Raw genomic sequence first — 19611 nt, forward strand, 5'->3', positions numbered from 1 at the left:
CGCCTCGCCCCGCCACGCCACGCCCCTCATCTCCCGCTGGGGCCGCCCGGCGGCTCCGCAGTCTCCGCCCGGCAACGTCCCGCCTCGCCCGCCGCCGGCCCGCTGTCAATCTTCGGGGAGCTCCCCGCCCCTATTGGCCGAGGAGCCCGGTACCTCCCCCCCCCCCCGCCGCACCCGCGACGGCAGAAGGATGGCTGCGATTGGGCCAACCGGCCGGGCGGTGCCGCCCGTCCCGTCCCTCAGCCTCGCCCGTGAGGCGCGGGATTGGCCAGAGCCCGCCTGACCACGCTGGGCTCTGATTGGTCAGGGTGGGGCCGTGGGCGGCGCAGCAGTGAGCCGCTGTCATGGCGGAGCTGAGCGAGGCGCTGCTCTCGGTGTTGCCGTCCATCCGGGTGCCCAAGGCCGGCGACCGGGTCCACAAGGACGAGTGCGCCTTTTCCTTTGACACGCCGGTAAGCGCTCCCCGCCGCCGGCCCGTCCGCTTCACCGGGCTGCCCCCGGCTCCGGCCCGCTCCCAGCCCACCCTCCCGGCGGGGCGGGGGGCCGGGCGGCCGCCGCTTTCGCGGGGCGCGATGGGATTTGTGGTTCCCCGGTAACGGGGAGCGGCCGGCGCCCGGGCGGAACGCCGGGTCCTCCGGGACTACAGAGACCGGCGTGCCCCGCGACGCGCTCCTGCCGGCCGCGGGGCGATGGGGGCTGTAGTTCTGGGGCCGGAGCGGGCGTGGGCAGGTCGCTCGCCCCGTTCGGTTGCCGGCCCGGCCCGCCCGGAGAGCCGGTGCCCCCCCGACGCCCCACCGGCTCTGCTGTAGGGGGGCTTGCCGGGACGGGGAGGGGGGGGGGGGGGACGCCCCGGGCCCGGCGCTTGGCGGCGGCGGGGAGCGGGTCGGGGGTCCCGCCCTGCCCGGGTCTGAGCCTCCGGCCTCACCGGGTGGCGTGGCCCGGCAGGCGGGGGGGGGGGGAGAGTCGGTGCTGTGTCATTAAGATGGCAGTGGTCCCTTCTCCAGCCGTCTCCACCCCGCCGGCATCCCTGCTCCTCCCTCCCTACCCCCGCCTGGCCTAGGCGGACCTGGGGAGGCCCCGGAGGGCGAGGGTCCCCCCCTTCGGCTCCTTGGCTTCACCCGTCGGGGCTGTGCCCCGGCCCACCAGAAGGAATGGGCTGCGGCTGGAAGATACGGGTCCTTCGAGGAAGCAGCACACGGCAGCCTGGCCCTCTTTCCCTCCCAGAGCCCCGCCGGGATGCCTGTCCACGCGCTCCCCGCTCTGACTCTGTCCCGGCTGCTTCGTGTTGGGAAGCAGGCTGAGAGCTTCTTGGTGGTTTCCTCCTTCTCCAGCCTCTGCGTTTGGGTCCCGAGCCCCTTTGATTTAAAAAGGGTATCTCTGCTGAATGAGCGTGGCGTTTTCCAGGTGCTTCTGGGATGAGGAGGGCTCACTCTGTATCCGCAAGCTTTCGAACGCAGCAGCAAAAATAAACAGTGGTCTGTTAACCTTCCTCGCACTGTAGTTTGGCAGCATTCCCTGTGGCACCGGGAATTACGCTTTCAGACAGGGTGCCACAGTTTGGTTGGTGATGGTTGTACCGTGCTCCGCACTCGTGAACTGTGCGTGCTAAGGGCCTTTTGCGAGATGAGCTTCTGAGGAATCTCGCTCAGGCTTTCCTGAATCGGTAGCATCCTGACATAAAGGAACAGGCAAATAGCTTATTAAATACATCATCTTGACAGAAGTACCTGTTCTTCTAGGACAGCCAGGCTGGGGCTTGCCATCTTATTTCCGACTAGCTACTCAGTGGCTGGTACGTAGGAATAAGCTGTAGCCATGATTTAGTGAATAATGAGTAGTGTTCCTAGAAGGAAGTCTGTGCCTATCCTAGCAGTTGGAATGGCATTCTTTACCACCTCCCTTGAGTTTTTATCTCTCCTTCCTCCCAGGAGTCGGATGGCGGCTTGTATATCTGCATGAACACGTTCCTGGGCTTTGGGAAGCAGTATGTGGAAAAGCACTATCAGAAAACAGGCCAGCGGGTCTACCTGCACCTCAAAAGAACACGTAAACCGGTAAAAAATAAAAATACCATCAAACTTGTTCTGAAATTGAGAGCTGGGCTACGTCTCTGTATTCAGTCAGATACGGAGTTCTCTCTCCTCAAATATAACTGATGTTTTTCTTGGTGAATTGAGGTACACCAGTTCTTCAGCTCCGCTTATGGTGAATTGTTGTACAAATTGCCCACGCTATTTCTGCCTGGCCTCTTTCCGTTTTCAGAGTAGCTTAATTTCAATCCTTAAGGCTTGCCACAGCTTGCCTGCCCCCCTAACTCTATTTCCCCATTTCTTCTCAACGAAACAGAAGGAAGAAGACACCAACTCCAGTGCTGGGGACCCCCCAAGGAAGAAACCAACTCGCTTGGCTATTGGTAAGAAAGCACTTGCGTACCGTATCGTCCTTGTTGTTTCGAACCCGTCGTCTGGAGCTGCCTGGCTCTGTGGCACGTCTTTTTTGCCTGTCCTCTTCTGGGGTAGTTGAAGCGAGTATTCTACAACCGAATTCAAACTTTATGTTTTCTAGTCTGTCTTAGGTGGGCAGTTTTTGCAAAACAGTTGCTGAGGTGGTAGTTTTGTTCTGTGTTCAAAGTTGTGTTTTCTGTAGGTAAATGTTTTGCATCCTCTCTTAACTCCGTATGCCTGACTCAGCTTGGTGTGGGTATAACCAGTGTGGGGCTGTTGCTTTATATGGATGCCTCCAGTGTGGGGCTGAAGTAAGTTTGAGAAAATGTCTAAGTCTGAGAAAAGTTTGAAATTTCTGATAGAAAACCTGTTTTTTAAACTTGTCAGGTATCAAACTAGTGTTATTTATGTAGATGGGAAAGAAATTACCGGTAAATGCTGTATTAACGTTTTGGGCTCGATAGTTCTTTGAAATACAAGGCTGATACTGGAGGAAATACACATGAGCATTAAAATATAAAAAACAAGCCCTTTTTTGGAAGAACAGAGCTGGTGTTCCATTACTCTCTTGCACTGACTGAAAAGGCTCTCATGGCAATCAGCAAAGATGCTGCTTATTTGGAGGAGTCTCTCTCGGCTAGTAATTTCTGAACCATTATGGAGATCTGTAAAGCAGAGCATAGGAACATTTTTTAGCAGTAACAGGTTCTTAGCTTGCTGGAAGCTGACCACTAGAGGGAAATCCAGAACCTGGCTGTACACGTCTTGGTTTTTGCTCACTTTTTCCTTGGCTGTGCCATTGTGTAGCAGATGCCCAGTGACTCCACTGCTACCATAGCGCAAACACCAACATTAAGACTTTCAGCTGCTCCCGGTTTTTATGGTGGGGTGAATGGAGTCCCAATGGTCACTTCTAGCAAAATTGAGACTAGAATCTACGTTTCTTCAGATAGCCAGCGCTTTTATGTATATGATTATGCTGCTTTTGGAGAGATGAGGCCCGGTCTGCATTATGAGTTATTTCTGCATCCTCAATTCTACAAAGGTCTTGAGACAAGCGTTGTCACTGGGTCAGCAAATAGCTGCCTGTGATAACAGCTTAGTGGTGTGAATGGAGCAGGAGAGAATAAAAGAAAGTATTAGCCCTGTGAGGCAGTGATCTCAAATGTAGGAGAGGGGGTTTTTTCCTCTTTTTTAGCTAAACGGTGGTGGTTTAGCTAATCCTGACATGGGAGATTTTTTTAAGTATTAGAAAGATGTAGGAGCAAAATGTCATTGGCTGCAAAATGTAGCCTTTGATCTCTCTGTACCTCAGCTTCCCTCTCCATGGGGAAAAAAAAAAAAAAAAACCAAACTATAGTGCTTGCCTCCCTGGCTGCATGTTGGTTGGATGACTCTCAGAGTTTGTGGTGCCTGGATATAACCGTGGAAAGGGAGGCAGTGTACCTCGTGGCAAGCTGTTGGCTATACACGGGGGAAAAAGGGCTAGGAGGCAGTCTGCTGGCTGAAGACCCTTTTCCTCATCTGGAGCCTCAGAAGGTTCACATAACCACCCGAGGGGACCTCACTGGTCTTTTTTAGTTTGTTTAGAGTTCAGGAATTGTATAATACCCTGAGGGATTGCTTTACTCTATGAAGTGATGGCAGGAGATCCTCTCTGGGATGTGCTAAAGAGGCACAGAGGAGGATTATCTGGGTATGTTGTTGCACAATGCTGGTGACTGTTTTCAGGTATTTCTAAAATCACTCAGGCTTGCAGCACCTGCATTCATACGTGGCAGTTTGTGCATAGTCTAAAAAATGTAGGTATTTGAGGGGAGAGTTGCAGGAGATATTGTGGGAACTGGGTATTTTTTTCAACATTTTAACTAAATGCAGTAATGGTTATCAGAAACGTGTCACACACAGGGTTCTTGAGGCTGAGGCTCAACTCGGATTCCCTTCAGAGATTTGTTGCAGCGACAGATCTTCGGAGATCTATTGCAGAGATCTATTGCAGTCACAGCATGCCATTTTTAAAGAAATAAAGGAAATTCAGTTTAAAAAAAACATAGGGTGTTAAGGCCGCTAGTAAGCCACGCGTCTTCTGCCCATTTCCTTCTGGGATGTAAGGTGGCAATGCTTGGAAAACAAGGCAGGCCAAGGTTTTTTCCTGAGTACCTACGTAAATCAGAAACTGTTCCCTTCACTGCAAATGTTACTTTTTGGTGAGCATCCATCATGACTCTTGACAACTGGCAAATAACCTGCTGTGTATGGAACTCCCATTTCTGTTACAACCTCTGGAAAGCATGGCTAGGTGGGCATGAGAAACTACTAGCACTAGATCTTTCCTAAGACTTTTTCTGTACTTCTGGATGTTCCGGTTCCAGAAGAACTCCTGGTTTTCCTTGCTTAAGTTCAGAACTCTGAACTGTCCTTCCTGGAAGAGGCAAGAAGCAGAGCCAGGATCCTTAAAGATGCTGGTAGAGTAGACCTTTGCACCGGGTTAGAATATGATCTCTTCATGCACATCTCCATTCATTGTCTTGGATGTACTGTGAAGGATGAACCAGCAGTGCTTTATCATGGCTCTGTCCTGGCCAATGTCTCTCTAGAGCACGTCGTCTTTTTTCTGGTTGTAGTCAGGGTCGGGAGATTCCTTCTAAGCATCTGTAAAAAGAGCTGGGAAAAACAAACCTATTGTCGTTAGGCTTTTATTTGCTCCTGTGAAGTCCACACCGCCAGCAGAAACTTTGGGATCCAGAAATGGAAGAAAGATTGTGTATCATTGATCTAGGGCTTTGCCTTAGTCGTGCCGCCTTATTTCATGTAAGCTATGGGCAAAGAAGCTTTGCAAGCTATTTGGTTTTACCTGTTTCCACAATATTTTTTCTTCCTGTAGGTGTAGAAGGTGGATTTGACATCACAGAGGAAAAGTTTGAATATGACGAAGATGTAAAAATAGTAATTTTCCCAGAGCATTTGGATATTCCTCGTGATGGGCTGGAGGGACTACCAGACATGGTCAAAGACAGGGTATGTTTGCATGGAGAGCTGTGTTTTCTATTGGCAGGGAGGAAATGCACCATTACAGAGAACGAACTGCTGTCCTGTAAAAGGGATCCTGCAGAGCTGCTGTGAAGTCTCAGCTTGCAGTAAGCAGGGTTGTTCTGCACTTATACCGTGCTTTATATTACGGAGTCCTGGCTTGTGACTGAGGCTCCTGAACGCTGCCCTAGCACGACTGACTTGCTGATCTGAGCCTAAATGTGGAGTGCTGTGGCACTGGAAGCTTCTTTCCTTGTGCCCTTCATTTTTTTTTTCCTGCTGCCCTAATTCCAGATTGCCAGTGCAGTCGAGGCCATCCTGACAGCAGATTCAGCGTCACGGAAGCAGGAAGTGCAGGCTTGGGATGGGGAGGTTCGACGTGTTTCCAAACATGCCTTTTCCCTGCATCAACTTCAGAATGATGTCCGCATCCCACCGTGGTGAGCATAGTACTGAAACTAGCTGAATCGCTCTGTATCCCAGACCCAACCCTATCACCTTCTTCTCCTGTCCTGGACTGCAGCAGCAGCAGAGACATTTTTTGTGAGTCTCTGAGTGTGCCTTGTCATAGTAAATTCAGGGGAAATGGCAAACTAAAGGTATTTCAGGATGTTCAATGTTCTGAAGTAAGAGAGGAATGAGATTGCTTATACTACAGTCAGTGGGTAGTAATGGAGAGGGCTTGAGAGGTAGAACCCAAGGGTTTTCACCCTAATCTCTTTTTCTCTGTTCCTTGTCAATAGTGGCTGGAAGTGCAGCAAGTGTGACATGAGGGAGAACCTGTGGCTGAATATGACCGATGGAGCCATCCTCTGTGGTCGGCGCTATTTTGATGGCAGTGGTGGCAACAATCATGCAGTCGAGCATTACCGGGAAACTGGCTACCCACTGGCTGTGAAACTGGGAACAATTACTCCTGATGGGGCTGGTGAGAAGGGGGAACCTCTGAAGGTTATAGATGCCAGGCACCACTCAGGCTGACTGTGGTCTCTGACAGGGGAAGTCAGGGAGGATTTCCAGGCTGTTGTTGCCCATCTTATGACCTGGAACATTCGGCGTCATCCTACTGTGAACCTTCCCACTCTGACCTGCTTCTTGTGGCAGGCAAAGAACCAGCTGACAAAACCTTGCCTTCCTCCTCCCCTCTCTTGTAATTTGAAGGGTTTTAGAATAGTTATCCAGGTTGCTGTTGTTTTCTGTGGTGGGACATTTATCAAATAATTTTGTGTCCAAAGCCTGAGCAGAGTATATGGCACAGTAACCCACTTCCCTCACTCCAGACATATATATACCTTGATCAGCGACAAAGCTGTTTGTCTTGTCACGTGTTTTGGAGGAACCGCAATATTCTGTCTGTTGTGTTACTCTCCTGAGAAGGGAGAGAAACCCCAGCTGCTCAGTTTGTCAAAACTCCCAGTTCTGAGCACTCTGTTCTCTTCATCCAGCAGTGAATGTTAGATCACAGGCCATGATAAGTCTCTCCTTTTTCCCTCTGTTCCTGCATAGACGTGTACTCCTATGACGAGGACGATATGGTGTTGGATCCCAACCTGGCAGAACACCTTGCTCACTTTGGGATCGACATGCTCAAGATGCAGAAGGTGAGAGGAGGTTCTTCCATAGGCCCAGAGGAAGAGAGAAGGAATTCTGACGTTTCTTAGCTGGATCCCAGCTTTCCATGGCTATGCAGAACCATTGCTGGTCAAGAAACCCAGTTTTTTATCAGGCAGAGAATTGCCTCGTCTGCCTTTCTTCTTCCATTGCCTTTTTTGCCTTCTCTTTCCCTCAGGTTTCCCATGGGGCTCTGTGTCAGTACTGTAGGCAGGGAGGTGCCCAGGCTCCGAGCTTCACTCCCTGGATTCAGTGTTAGTGTATATGATTTCCATGCCCCTTTAAAGGGGATGGTTCAGATTTCTTCCATGTTTCTTACCATTCCTCTTTCTGTCCCAGGTATTCAGGTATTTGAAAACAAGTCTTGTATTTGGCTTCTCTTCTCATTTAATAAAATAGAATGGATTTGACCCCTTATGTTTCTCTACAGCATTGCCCTTTTCACACCACTGGTGTTCCCTTGAGTCTTCTTTGAGGGTTTTTCCCGTTCTTTCCCTCCACAGACAGACAAGACAATGACAGAACTGGAAATAGACATGAACCAGCGCATTGGGGAGTGGGAGCTCATCCAGGAGTCTGGCGTGCAGCTCAAGCCTCTCTACGGGCCTGGGTACACTGGTATCCGTAACCTGGGCAACAGTTGCTACCTCAATTCTGTGATGCAGGTGCTGTTCAGTATCCCAGACTTCCAGAGAAAGTAAGTGAGCTTAATCACTCCTTTCCATTAGCCTGGGATCCCCTGGGATCAGTACAAAGGTCTCCTAGAGCTGGGAGCTTCTGTTACAGTAATGCGGCTCAGAACTGTGTTTTTACTAGCTGAATCCATATGTCCCTTAGATTGCTCCATTTTGCTTTGCAGGTATGTGGACAAGCTGGAGAAGATATTCCAAAGTGCACCTTCGGATCCCACACAGGACTTCAGCACACAAGTGTACGTAGAGTTTTGGTGAGAGAAGGAAAGCTGAGGCTGCCTGGGTGCGTCCCCTCTGCGCTGCTACAGTGTGCTTTGCTGCAGGTTTCTCCCTCAAGCCTCGCCTCTCTGTTTCCGTGTCCATCACCAGAAACACTGATCCTCAGTGATCAATAAGGATCTAAGCCAAGAAAGTTCAGCTGAATGCCCTAGATGGAGAGGACAGAGTGCACCTCAGTGTTCATGAGAGGCTCTTAAATGTATTATGTGGGGAACGCAGTACCATCTGTTACCACGGGGGGATTTCTGGTAGGCATACTCTATCTGCGTAACAGCAAAAAGGTACTTGCCCTCTGCAATGGAGGGAGATGGCTAAGAGCAAAGAAATACAAAGATTTAGGCAACTTTATTCACAGTGGATAACTTATGTACGCTTAAAGAGGCTTCCTGCAAGAGGTGTTGTGCGAGCAATAGCAGGAGAATATACAGAAGGAGGAACACAAGATTTGGGAGGGTGTTGCATTTTAAATACATGAATTCTCTGCTACATCTTCTCTAAAACAGCAAAGCAGTATATGGAGGTTTGGGGTGAAGGAGTGGAAGGTGGAATTTGTGGAAGGGAGTTCTGCGGTAAGGGAGGATTCTAAATTTGGACAGCCTGGAGTAAGTGAGGTGTTCACTGAGGAGGGGGCTAAGTTGGGGCAGCCATATAGATTTTTGCCTTGGCAAAGGGAGGACTTGGCAGGGTTTGGTTCCAGAAAAATGGCAACAGCAATGGGGAAGGACTGGAGTGATGTGGGACAGTAGGAGAGTCTGAGCATAGGAGGAAATAGCTGAACGTTACTGTTGTCCATTAAGTGCTTCATGCAGACAATCTTTCCCCTGGGAAAATGTGATCAGTCTGCTCACAGCAATGCTATTTCTGGCTCAGACAATTTCACTCTGCCCTGTTGTCTCCTGCACAGTCATTTAGACACACTGCTACTTTACCCATGTCAGGCGGCAGCTTAGTTTGGCTGTTACGCAGCTGCTGTAAGGCTCAGCACCAGCTGCCCTTGTGCTGGGAAAAGGAGGCTGTTCCTTTATGTTCTGCTCAATGTGAAAGCAATGGTTGAGATTGGTGCCCAGAAGTCCTAGTAACTTTCAAATCAATGATGTCTCGTGGGACCCGAGAGCAGACCAAGATAAGATAATCTTCGCTGGTGCAGCAGAGAAAGCTGATCTCTCCGAGATTGACAGTCCACGGCAGTGTTAAAGCTGGATGGGTTGATGTGGGTCCTGGAGTGTGTAGGATTGAAGAAACCATTTTGATGCTAACAGTGACTTCTTCATCATTCCAGAGCCAAACTGGGCCATGGACTGCTTTCTGGGGAGTATTCAAAGCCAGCTTCTGCAGATGGGGAACAGCAGCCTGATCAGAAGGTGAGACTTCAATACGGCATCCTCATGATGTGTGTGTTGCACGAGGTGTGTATGTTACATGGGAAAGGAGGGAGAACCCTTTCTGAAGACATGTCCTGGCGCTCGTTCCAGGGCCCTGTCACCTGAAGAAAAGCATGGCTAAGAGTAGAGTGCTACATGCCAGGACATATGCTTGGCAAATTATGACCACCTTCCTCTTCCACCTTGTTATTTGCAGGGTATGCAAAATGGCATTGCTCCACGCATGTTTAAGTCCCTCATTGGAAAGGGACACCCAGAATTTTCCACTAACCGACAGCAGGATGCCCAGGAATTCTTTCTGCACTTCATCAACATGGTGGAGGTAATGGTTGAGTCTATCTGTCAAATCATGGGAAAGCCCAGCTTTGTTTTCTCCTTGAAGCAGGGGGTGAGGAGCGGTGGTGAGAAGCTGGCAGTCGCAGCAGAGAGAGGGAAAGAACACAGGGAAATGGGCTGCCTAGCACCTGCAGGAGCAGAGAAGGAGAGATGCTTGGCCATGTTTTCAGGGCTAATTCCTTGGAGAAATCTCTTTTGGGAATGGCACAGCTGGAGATGTAAATTGTCTTCTTTAGGAGCAGAATGGTGTGGGTTCCTGGGGTAGAGAAGTTAGCTCTAGTTTAATCTTTGCTGTCTGTTCAGTGGACTGGGTACGGAAGTGAACACTCTTTAGCCATGTCCTGTGTAGAACTGCTGCTGCTGCAGATACTTACTTCTGGCATTCTGATGTTACATCTATCCTTCTAATCTCTCTCCTTCTTCAGAGGAACTGCCGCAGCTCGGAGAACCCTAATGAGGTCTTCCGTTTTCTGGTGGAGGAGAAGCTGAAGTGCCTGGCCACAGAAAAGGTGAAATATACCCAGCGTGTGGACTATATTATGCAGCTGCCTGTGCCCATGGATGCTGCCCTCAACAAAGGTCAGTAATGTGCCAAGGCCAGAAGAGTAGCAAACATTAGGTTTGGATACTGTACTTTTATTACAGACCTCCTGCAATGAGAAAGGGACTTCCTCAAGGACTGGCTTTGCCACGTCTGAAGCCAGATCGATCCTTCACCTGCTTTTGTGGGATCGGGCTGATTTCTTCAGAGGTGGTGTGGCATGGTGATGTCCCTCTAGAACCTTTCCCTCCAACACCACAAGCTGGGCTGTGATTCAACAGCAAAACAGGACTGCAGTAGCAGAACAGTGCTCTGGAAGACGCTGTCTACTTTGTGCTCCGTTCGTGATGGCGTGTATCTATCTATGGGCCTATTCTGCCTCTGGGTGTAGCTTACGCCAGTTGCTTTGGAGGTACCTAGAGGTGGTCCTTGACTCCTCTGCTTTATTCTCTAGATGAACTTCTGGAATATGAGGAGAAGAAGCGGCAGGCAGAGGAGGAGAAGCAGCCACTGCCTGAGCTGGTGCGAGCCAAGGTGCCTTTCAGCTCCTGCCTAGAGGCCTATGGAGCTCCAGAGCAGGTGGATGATTTCTGGAGCACAGCCTTGCAGGCCAAGTCTGTGGCTCTCAAGTAAGTGTGTGTGAGTTACCAGCTAGGCTATGACGGACCGGCAATAGCTGCGTCTTTGGGGACTTCTTTTAGTTGCTTGGGGGAGAAGTGTTACCAAAGCTTTGTAGTCCTCCACACCCTGGGCCCATGGAACGCTGAAGCAGAGGGGGAACCAGTCTGCCAGTGCTGAAGTGATTGCCCCCAAGGGATTACAGTGGGCAGAACAGCAGTGCTAGTGAAATCCTTATCGTCAGATTTCAGTTGCTGAGGGGCTATGAAAATACAGTGATATTCCAGAAAACCAGCAGCTTTTACTCTAAATTCAAAATACAGCTTTAAAGTCAGTACTGACAGTATGGCAACACTGGTCTTGCATGGTCTCTAAAATTTCTTTAAAGGAAGTTTTTAGCTGTTAAAGTTTGAGCAGAACACTGAGTGTAACAGACGCGCGAGTTATTTTGAAGAATACTAACTTAAATGCTAATAGCAAGGTTTAAAAAACAGCTTTAATTTGTCTCACTGCCTGCAGCACATGCAACAGTGCAAAGGTGTAGTGAGAAGATTACAGACTTAAGCAGCTTCCTGCTGTGATGCTGCTGACTGTTCTTCTGCAATGAAAGAGGAGTCCTCAAAGAACTGGAAGTGTTTTTCTAACGAATATTCTGTTATTGAGCAACAGCTACTATAAATGAACAGTCAATAATGCCATCACATTGAAAAGTAACATTTTGTTTTGCTTTGAAGTCGTGAGTTGTGTTCAAACTCTTCGTAAGAATTAGCATTGAACATATAAATTAATTTTATGGGATGTTACAATTATCACCCGATAATAAGTATCTGTCTCTTATTACTGTTTCTCCCTTCACAAACGTTCCCCTCTGTTTCATAGATTCCAGACACCCTCTCTTTCAAACTGTCTAACTAAATAATGTTCAATCAAATTCAGTTAGCTTAAAATTCACTGCTTCTGCTTCGTAGCCAAAGAAGTGCTCTTGTGCTTGAAAGCTTGTCAGTTCCTGCAGCTGTATCTGTCGGTCTAATGAAAGATGTTATTTCCTCCACGTTCCTTAAGGGTTAGACTTTTAATTAAATACTAAAATCTGAGGAGGCTTGTAAAATACAGGATTGGTAAGTAGAGAACATACTATTTTTCCTCATCCCCCAAGATTTTGTAAATGTTGCGTTCTGTCTCATCTTGTCAGAGCATCTGCTTTAGAAATGGTTCTGTGTTTGAGGAGCTTTAAGCTCAGCATAGGAGAGCTGCACAGGTGTGTGTATCCCCCCTTTGGACATGCCTCCACCCTACTCACTGATTTCTTGAATCAACTAGGTGCCCTCAATCGTTGCTGCCGAAGTATTTAGAAGTATTATTTATCTCTTTCAGAACAACACGGTTCGCCTCTTTCCCAGATTATCTGGTGATCCAGATCAAGAAATTCACTTTCGGTCTGGACTGGGTGCCCAAAAAGCTTGGTAAGAAGGATGAGAAGGACAGAGCGTATAGGTATTGGGAGTCATATACGGGTATCGTGGTCATTACTGCAAAGAGGAAAGTAACCACCCCAAAAGGAGCTGCAGACTGTAGCATATTGCATCCCCAGGGACTTACCCTTCTAGATATCCCAAGCGAGTCCTTTGTTTCTGCCCCTATGGGGAGGCTGAGCAAGACTGTATCTTGCAGATGTCTCCATTGAAATGCCAGAGGAGCTGGATATCTCTGCACTGCAGGGAACAGGGCTGCAAGATGGAGAAGAAGAAATGCCAGACATCGCACCCCCACTGGTGACACCAGACGAGCCCAAAGGTAGCCTGGGGTTCTATGGCAACGAGGACGACGACTCCTTCTGCTCCCCTCACTTCTCCTCTCCGACATGTTAGTGATTCTCCTCCTCTCTTCCTGATGCCTGACTCATTTCCTTGCTCTCCTTGTCTTGTCTCCCATGCTAGCGGTTTCCACCTGCTCAGACTTTCCCTGTCCCTCTGTCAGCAAATGCCGGCTGCCTCCCTTGCATGCCTGTTGTGCAAGGGTGTTACGCAGGGGAGTTTGTTGATTCCTGTTCTGTGGAAGATGGGGAGGTGGCATGTCTAGAGCATTTAGAGGGGGCAGAGCTGGGGTTTATACAGGATTTAACTGGTAGAGGTATTTTGTTTTCACAAAACACAGTGGGAGGTAGGGGTTTGGAGGGTAGGGAAGAGCCAGGGCTCCCGAGTTCATGAGTTGAATCCTTCTGTTCCCTGGGGTGCCTGTGTGCGAGACTGCACTTCTGAAGAAGAAAGGTAGCAAAGGATGAGAAGAGCAGAGAGACAGAACTTGAGTGAAACGAAGCCAGGAAATGGTGGCATGGGGGGGCTGTGTGTCACTGCACAAAATGGAGCAGGCAGGGCTGGGTGGGAGCGGGTGGCTCTAATCTCTGTCCTCCCACAGCACCCATGTTGGATGAGTCAGTGATTATCCAGCTAGTGGAGATGGGCTTTCCCATGGATGCCTGCCGCAAAGCCGTGTATTACACAGGGAACAGCGGGGTTGAGGCTGCCATGAACTGGGTCATGTCACACATGGATGATCCAGGTACGAGACCACATGGCCATCGTGAAGCTTATTGCATCTGGGCCATTGTACTTCCCATCCCGCTACCGCAGCAGAAAACTGAAGTAGTTGGAACCTCAGGCTGTATCCCTTTTGGAGAGATCTAAGTGCTCTGACCTGTGTTCCGTTTTCTGCTGCAGACTTTGCTAACCCATTAGTTCTCCCTGGATCCAGTGGACCAGGGTCAACTATTGCCTGCCCAGACCCTCCTTCAGAAGACAGTGTGGCCACCATTGTCTCCATGGGCTTCTCCCGGGACCAGGCTATGAAAGCGCTTAGAGCCACGGTGAGAGGCATGGGTGATGTCAGAGTGAAAGGATGTTCTCGGGAACAGGCGTTCCCGAGTTCACAGTCTTCTCTTCTTCCTTCCAGAACAACAGTCTGGAGCGTGCTGTGGATTGGATCTTTAGTCACATTGATGACCTTGATGCAGAAGCTGCTATGGATATCTCGGAGGGACGCTCGGCAGCTGAGTCCATCTCCGAATCTATCCCTGTGGGTCCTAAAGTGCGCGATGGGCCTGGAAGTGAGTTCCAAGCAGTAGGAATGGGGATTTTGGGATGTAGACTCAACACCACTTCATCCTCCTAATCCTTGTAGTACCGCAGGTTTTGGCAGCAGCAGCTGCCACAGAGCTGGTCTGGTTGTTGAGGTAGAAGCAGGGAGAAAAAGGAGAGGGATGGCAAAGTAGGGTCTAGACCCTTCAGGCTGGGGATTACCTGGAAGCCAGTAAGAGAGAGGCAGAGGAAGAGCCATCAAGTGAAAGACAACGGGAAGGGCTGTGCTGCTTTTTCCCAGTCATCCCAGGAGGCTTTTCTTCAGGCTCCCATTGAAAAACCAGGTCCCAGTCTCTGTGCAGAATCAGTGCCAATGCTGCTGGGTGCCACAGGGAGGGGGAATCTCTGCCGTTACCCGCCTGGGACCCATGGGCCAAATAAACAGTTGGAAGAGAGAAGGCTAAGTGGCAGTTACCATCTGTTTCCCTGCACATTTGGCCTGCAGACCAAATCCTCACGATCACGCTTGACGGGAGACCCAGTTCTAAAGTACTACCCCGCAGAGCTTCCTTCAGGGATGCTTTTCTAGAGAGGGTCCTGCACACAGGGTGTTTTGGGGTAGAATGCCTGCCTTTCTCTGATCACTCCTCTCTTCCCTCCTCCTCTCAAGAATATCAGCTGTTTGCCTTCATCAGCCACATGGGCACTTCAACTATGTGTGGGCACTACGTTTGTCACATCAAGAAAGATGGCAGGTAAGAGGGATTTTCACAGCGTAAGGGGGACTCGGAGGTACAGCTTTAAATCGCCGTCCTCCCCTGTTTCTTCAGAGGTCTTGGGGGGTCGGGGATGAGAGCGGGTGAGGGGAGTCAGGTTGCGTCTTAGCCGCAGAATGGTGTCCCTGAGCTCCCCTTCTGCCCATTGCAGGTGGGTGATCTACAACGACCAGAAAGTCTGTGCTTCTGAGAAGCCCCCCAAGGACCTGGGCTACATCTACTTCTACCAGCGGATTCCCAGCTAGAACATCCTCTTGCTGTGTGTGGTGGGGGGAGCGTGGGCTGAAGGCGTGGGGCGCAAAGGGGTGGGGGCAGTGAGGATGAGAGCAGGGTCCTTCTCTCCCCTGCTCCTCTTTCCCCACTCGTCCCTTCATGGCGACACACGGGGAGACAAGAATTCCCTGACTAATAGACTGGGGGCTGGAGCCCCCCGTGGACATGAGTGAAGGGGGTCCGGGATTGGGGGTGGGGGGGGTGGGAATATCTGATTCTATAGGAAATGTCCTCACTGTCCCCACCCCCGTGTGACACACAGCCCTAGTGCTTTGCTGCTTGGTGGGATGATGCCACCTCCTTGCTGTCCAGAAAGGGAGGAGGGGGCTTGTGTGTATGTGTGGCTTGTGTATGGGGGGGGGGGGGGGGATTCCTCCTGCCTGCCCCGCCTGGGAGGGCGTGGGGCTGGCAGCAAGGTGGGCCACGAGCGGTGTCCCCCCCCCCCTCCCCCCCCTCCTTGTGTGCCCTTTACATGCCAAAATACACGAGGGACAAAATAAAAGTCAAAATACCCCCCTGGTTTCTGTCTGTCTGCTCCCCCCCCCCCCCCCCCCCCCCGGCACACCGAGGACCCGCGGCGGCAGCCGGGACACGGCGGGGGGGCGGGGCCAGCGGGGAAGGGGCGGGGTCTGCCGGGGCGGGGCCAGCGGAGGAGGCGGGGCTTCGGGCGATAAAAGCGGGCGCCGGCGCTGACCTTCGCGTCGTTTCGTCCGGTACCGGCTCCCGGCCCGCTCCCGCCATGGCGCCCAGGAAGTTCTTCGTGGGGGGTAACTGGAAGATGAACGGCGATAAGAAGAGCCTGGGCGAGCTCATCCACACGCTGAACGGCGCCAAGCTTTCCGCCGACACCGGTGAGGGCGCGGCGGCACGTAGCGCACGTCCCGCGCGGCGCCTGACGGCCTGGCGGCACCGGGGACCGGGCACCGGGCGGGGGAGCGGCAAATGTCAGAGGGCGGCGGGGGCCTAAATATAACCCGGCCGCGGGGCTAAATATACCCGCGAAACCGGATCCGGGGGCCGCCGGCCCGGCGGACACGTGCGGCCGGCCCCCCGGGAGGAGGCCGAGCCTCCCCCCCCCCCCGCCCCCGTGGCAGGCCCCGGTGGGAGCGGGTAGCCCCGGTGTCGCCGCTGCCGAGCCCCCTCCCCGGCCACGCGTCTCCCTGGGCCCCGCGCCTCTCCCTCGGCTTCCCCCCCCCGCTACCGCCTCCGCCCCGTGTGCTCCCGGTCCCGCCTCACGGCCGGTACCGGGGGGGGGGGGGGGGGGGGGGTGCGGAGCTCCGCGTTTCAGCCGAGCCGCGCTGCCAGGGCGGGCGGTGAGACCGTGCCCCTGCCTCCCCGCCGTGCCCGGTTACAGCCCCGGGTGTAACCCGGTGCTGCCCGGTCCCCCCCCACCCCGGGCAGCGGGTCGGGATTCTCGGCCGGTCTCTCAGCTGGTCCCGTTCCAAGGGACCCGTGTGAACCGGCCGAGGGACCTGGTGTCACCTGTCTGCCCGCTGGAAAGGGCTTCCTCCCTCCCTCCCGTCGAGTCATCGGATAGCGGGGATATTCCTGCTGCCGAGGGTCCCCCAAATGTCAGGGAGGGCACCTTCCCGGGAGCGGGGGAGGGGAGAGAGAGGGATGAGCTCTCCGGGCTGGGATTTGGGGTCGGTGGCCGGGTACGGTTTCTGCCCTTCGCCTGTCTCGAGGGTAACCCGCCTTCTCTGCCTTCCAGAGGTGGTTTGTGGAGCCCCCTCCATCTACCTTGACTTTGCCCGGCAGAAGCTCGATGCGAAGATCGGAGTTGCGGCGCAGAACTGTTACAAGGTACCGAAGGGTGCTTTCACAGGAGAGATCAGGTGAGCCCGCAGAGGAGAGGAAAGCCGGGGGTGCTTCTGGGATGTGAATTTCCTCCAGAGGTTGCGAGTCATCTCCTTTCTCCCCAGCCCAGCAATGATCAAAGATATTGGAGCCGCGTGGGTGATCCTGGGCCACTCGGAGCGAAGGCATGTTTTTGGAGAGTCTGATGAGGTGAGTGACCCTGGAATGGCGAGATGGTCCAGCTCAGATGTGCCTGCAAAGGCTGGAGGGATGAGCAGTTAAAATATGACTACAGGAGTAGGTCTGACTTACTGGTTGCCTTGTTTCTTTTCCATTCCCAGTTGATTGGGCAGAAGGTGGCTCATGCTCTAGCTGAGGGCCTTGGAGTCATTGCCTGCATTGGAGAGAAGCTGGATGAGAGAGAAGCTGGCATAACGGAGAAGGTGGTTTTTGAACAGACCAAGGCCATTGCTGGTAAGGGAAGAAAACGGGTGCTTTTTTCTGCTTTGGACGTTTGGGAAATGGCAGTCCTGGCCTTCCTTGTAAGGCTTGCAGATACATTGCTGCAAAAGTTCATGCACAATATTAACGTGGTCGTGTTAATAAAAGCCCTGCATGTTCCGGAAAGTTCTCCAGCTCTACCCTTCCCAACATGGGGTACTGTGCTTACCTATACCTTCTCCCTCCTCCCCAGATAACGTGAAGGACTGGAGTAAAGTGGTTCTTGCCTATGAGCCAGTTTGGGCTATTGGAACTGGTAAAACTGCAACTCCCCAACAGGTATGAGCAGGTGAAAGGTGGCTGACTAAATGGCCAACTGACCCTTCCCACTCAAGAGATCTTCTGGAAGATTCTCTCTAAAGGCTAAAGATTCTCTCAAAGAGATTCTCCCTTCTCTTTGGAATGCTCAGGCCTCAGTGGGATTCTTTCTGTTCCATTGCAGGCTCAGGAAGTTCATGAGAAGCTGAGGGGGTGGCTGAAAAGCCACGTGTCTGATGCTGTTGCTCAATCAACGAGGATCATCTATGGAGGTAAACGAGTCTGAAGCCCCTTTCCAGTGCAGGAAGCGCTTAGTTTCTCTGTTTGTTGCTGCAGTTGTACAGCATGCTCTGCTGGTGAGGAAACTTGGGACTGTCAGAGCATGAAGAGCCACCTACTAGCTTGTTTGGGTAAATGGGAGACAGTCTTACTGTCTGCATAGTAAGAGGTGGCTAGTACCTTGCAGGTCTTATCTTTGCCCTGGCTGCATTTTCTAGAGCTGGCCACATCTGACCTTAAAATACTGCTCCCTCCTTAGGTTCGGTCACTGGCAGCAACTGTAAGGAACTGGCCTCTCAACATGATGTGGATGGCTTCCTTGTTGGTGGAGCTTCTCTCAAGCCAGAGTTTGTGGATATTATCAATGCCAAACACTGAAGCAGCCTGTGAGGAGCAGTCCCTTGTGGTTCAGAGCGAGAAACGGAAGCAAGAAGGGACCTTTCATTGCACATGTCTCAGTACAGAGGCCTCCTCTGAGGCTTTCCCCCTCCACGGTCATTGTTCTAGCTGTGCTGCTAACCCCCACCACCATGTTGGAGTCCTGTTAGTGGGAGCCTGCCTTGGCAGAGCCTTGACAGCCTCCTCTCTGAATTGGCAAAATCCTTGGTCTCCTCTTGACCTGTAAGAGCCCACAGTCAACCTGGCCAGTGCCTCCCCCTTTCTCTGCAGTGCTGCAGGGAGAGGGGGCCACTGGTGCTGGGGGAAGGAAAAAGGAACTACACCCTCTTGCATCCCTCAGCTCCGTCAGCAAGGAGCCTGTCAGCTTAGACCCTTGTGAGATGTCTTACCTCACCTGTTTCCCATACTGAACAATAAATGAAAAAAAGAAAAAAGCAAAGGTGTGTCCTGGATCTTATTCAGAAGCAGCTGGGGAAAAGCAGAGTACAGAATTTGCTACTTCTGGAGGTAGCTGGTTGCAGAGAGGATAGCGTGGGTTTTGTGGGGTGGTTTGGTTTGGTTTTGTTGGTTGGTTGGTTGGTTTTTTTGAGGGCCCACTGTTGCCCTGGTAGGCATTGCACAGGTTCAACCTGTATCTTGCTGTCATAGGTTTCACCTGCAGCATGCCCTGAGCATCTTGCTCCTCTCCTGTCACAGCTCCTCTTTGGGCCCCACCATGATTTGTGTGCATCTCTTCCAGTAGCTGCTGGAGCACCTGGCCATTCCACTAGTGAGCTGATCTTTGCAGGCAGGCTTGGTAATGTGCTCATCCCTAGTCTTTGCCTGTGAGGACTGGTAATTGACTTTGCTGCTCATTAAATACGGAGCAGAGCAGCTCCCTCTATGCAGGGAAGGTTTTTAGGCCATGTGCTGAGGCTGTGCTTGCTGGCTGCTTCCAGCCATGTGCTGATGGGTGAGAAAGCAAGACTGGATGTTATTTCCCAGCCGCTGCACCAGCTGGCAGATTTTTAGGGTAGTGAAAAAGGAAGTGCCTCGTAAGGAGGAGCTTGGCTGTGAGGCAGTATATCCTTGGGAGCCTATAGGCAATGCTCTGGTATGGAGCAGACATGCAAAGGGGCACTCGGTCTGTTAATGCAGAGCTGAGAGATCCTCTCCCATTTCATGTTTCTGGTCTGCAGTAGTTTTTGCAGTTGCGGCATATTCCTCCCCTGGTGCTCCAGCTGTTGGTGTATCGCCCTGCCGGCATTGCCTGAGGGGTGAAAGGCAGGAGGTGAGGGACCAAGGAGGAGAAAATCTCAGGAAACGTGCTAATGCTGCGTGT

General features: G+C 51.8%; 2 protein-coding genes across 3 annotated transcripts; both read left to right on the forward strand.

The window, feature by feature from the left end:
- The first annotated feature begins 279 nt into the window (after positions 1-279).
- On the forward strand, positions 280-15569 carry USP5 (ubiquitin specific peptidase 5). Of its 2 annotated transcripts, none has more exons than XM_052794973.1 (20): positions 280-452; positions 1929-2054; positions 2347-2413; positions 5329-5462; positions 5769-5914; positions 6218-6402; positions 6981-7075; positions 7589-7782; positions 7945-8016; positions 9336-9417; positions 9635-9760; positions 10200-10353; positions 10770-10944; positions 12308-12396; positions 12605-12796; positions 13349-13492; positions 13651-13796; positions 13883-14036; positions 14678-14762; positions 14935-15569. In XM_052794973.1, the coding sequence occupies exons 1-20, from the start codon at positions 345-347 to the stop codon at positions 15026-15028; spliced, it is 2568 nt and encodes an 855-aa protein (XP_052650933.1). In that variant the 5' UTR covers positions 280-344; the 3' UTR covers positions 15029-15569. The 2 variants fall into 2 exon arrangements, with proteins under 2 accessions (XP_052650933.1, XP_052650934.1); XM_052794974.1 differs by having other exon boundaries at positions 12605-12727.
- Positions 15570-15683: 114 nt separating this feature from the next.
- On the forward strand, positions 15684-18729 carry TPI1 (triosephosphate isomerase 1). Its single transcript, XM_052794994.1, has 7 exons — positions 15684-15907; positions 16768-16891; positions 16979-17063; positions 17195-17327; positions 17548-17633; positions 17797-17884; positions 18151-18729. The coding sequence occupies exons 1-7, from the start codon at positions 15796-15798 to the stop codon at positions 18267-18269; spliced, it is 747 nt and encodes a 248-aa protein (XP_052650954.1). The 5' UTR covers positions 15684-15795; the 3' UTR covers positions 18270-18729.
- The last annotated feature ends 882 nt before the right edge of the window (positions 18730-19611 follow it).

Source organism: Harpia harpyja, chromosome 8 (genome assembly GCF_026419915.1).
Source record: "Harpia harpyja isolate bHarHar1 chromosome 8, bHarHar1 primary haplotype, whole genome shotgun sequence".
Taxonomy (NCBI): domain Eukaryota; kingdom Metazoa; phylum Chordata; class Aves; order Accipitriformes; family Accipitridae; genus Harpia; species Harpia harpyja.

Excerpts from the sequence above, each read along its gene's own strand:
- USP5 (XM_052794973.1), top strand. The coding sequence starts at position 345 with ATGGCGGAGCTGAGCGAGGCGCTGCTCTCGGTGTTGCCGTCCATCCGG. Across the intron at positions 5,463-5,768 it reads CAGACATGGTCAAAGACAGG|ATTGCCAGTGCAGTCGAGGC; the intron begins GTATGTTTGCAT and ends CCCTAATTCCAG. Across the intron at positions 13,493-13,650 it reads GTCACACATGGATGATCCAG|ACTTTGCTAACCCATTAGTT; the intron begins GTACGAGACCAC and ends TTTCTGCTGCAG.
- TPI1 (XM_052794994.1), top strand. The coding sequence starts at position 15,796 with ATGGCGCCCAGGAAGTTCTTCGTGGGGGGTAACTGGAAGATGAACGGC. Across the intron at positions 17,634-17,796 it reads AAACTGCAACTCCCCAACAG|GCTCAGGAAGTTCATGAGAA; the intron begins GTATGAGCAGGT and ends GTTCCATTGCAG. Across the intron at positions 17,885-18,150 it reads AACGAGGATCATCTATGGAG|GTTCGGTCACTGGCAGCAAC; the intron begins GTAAACGAGTCT and ends CTCCCTCCTTAG.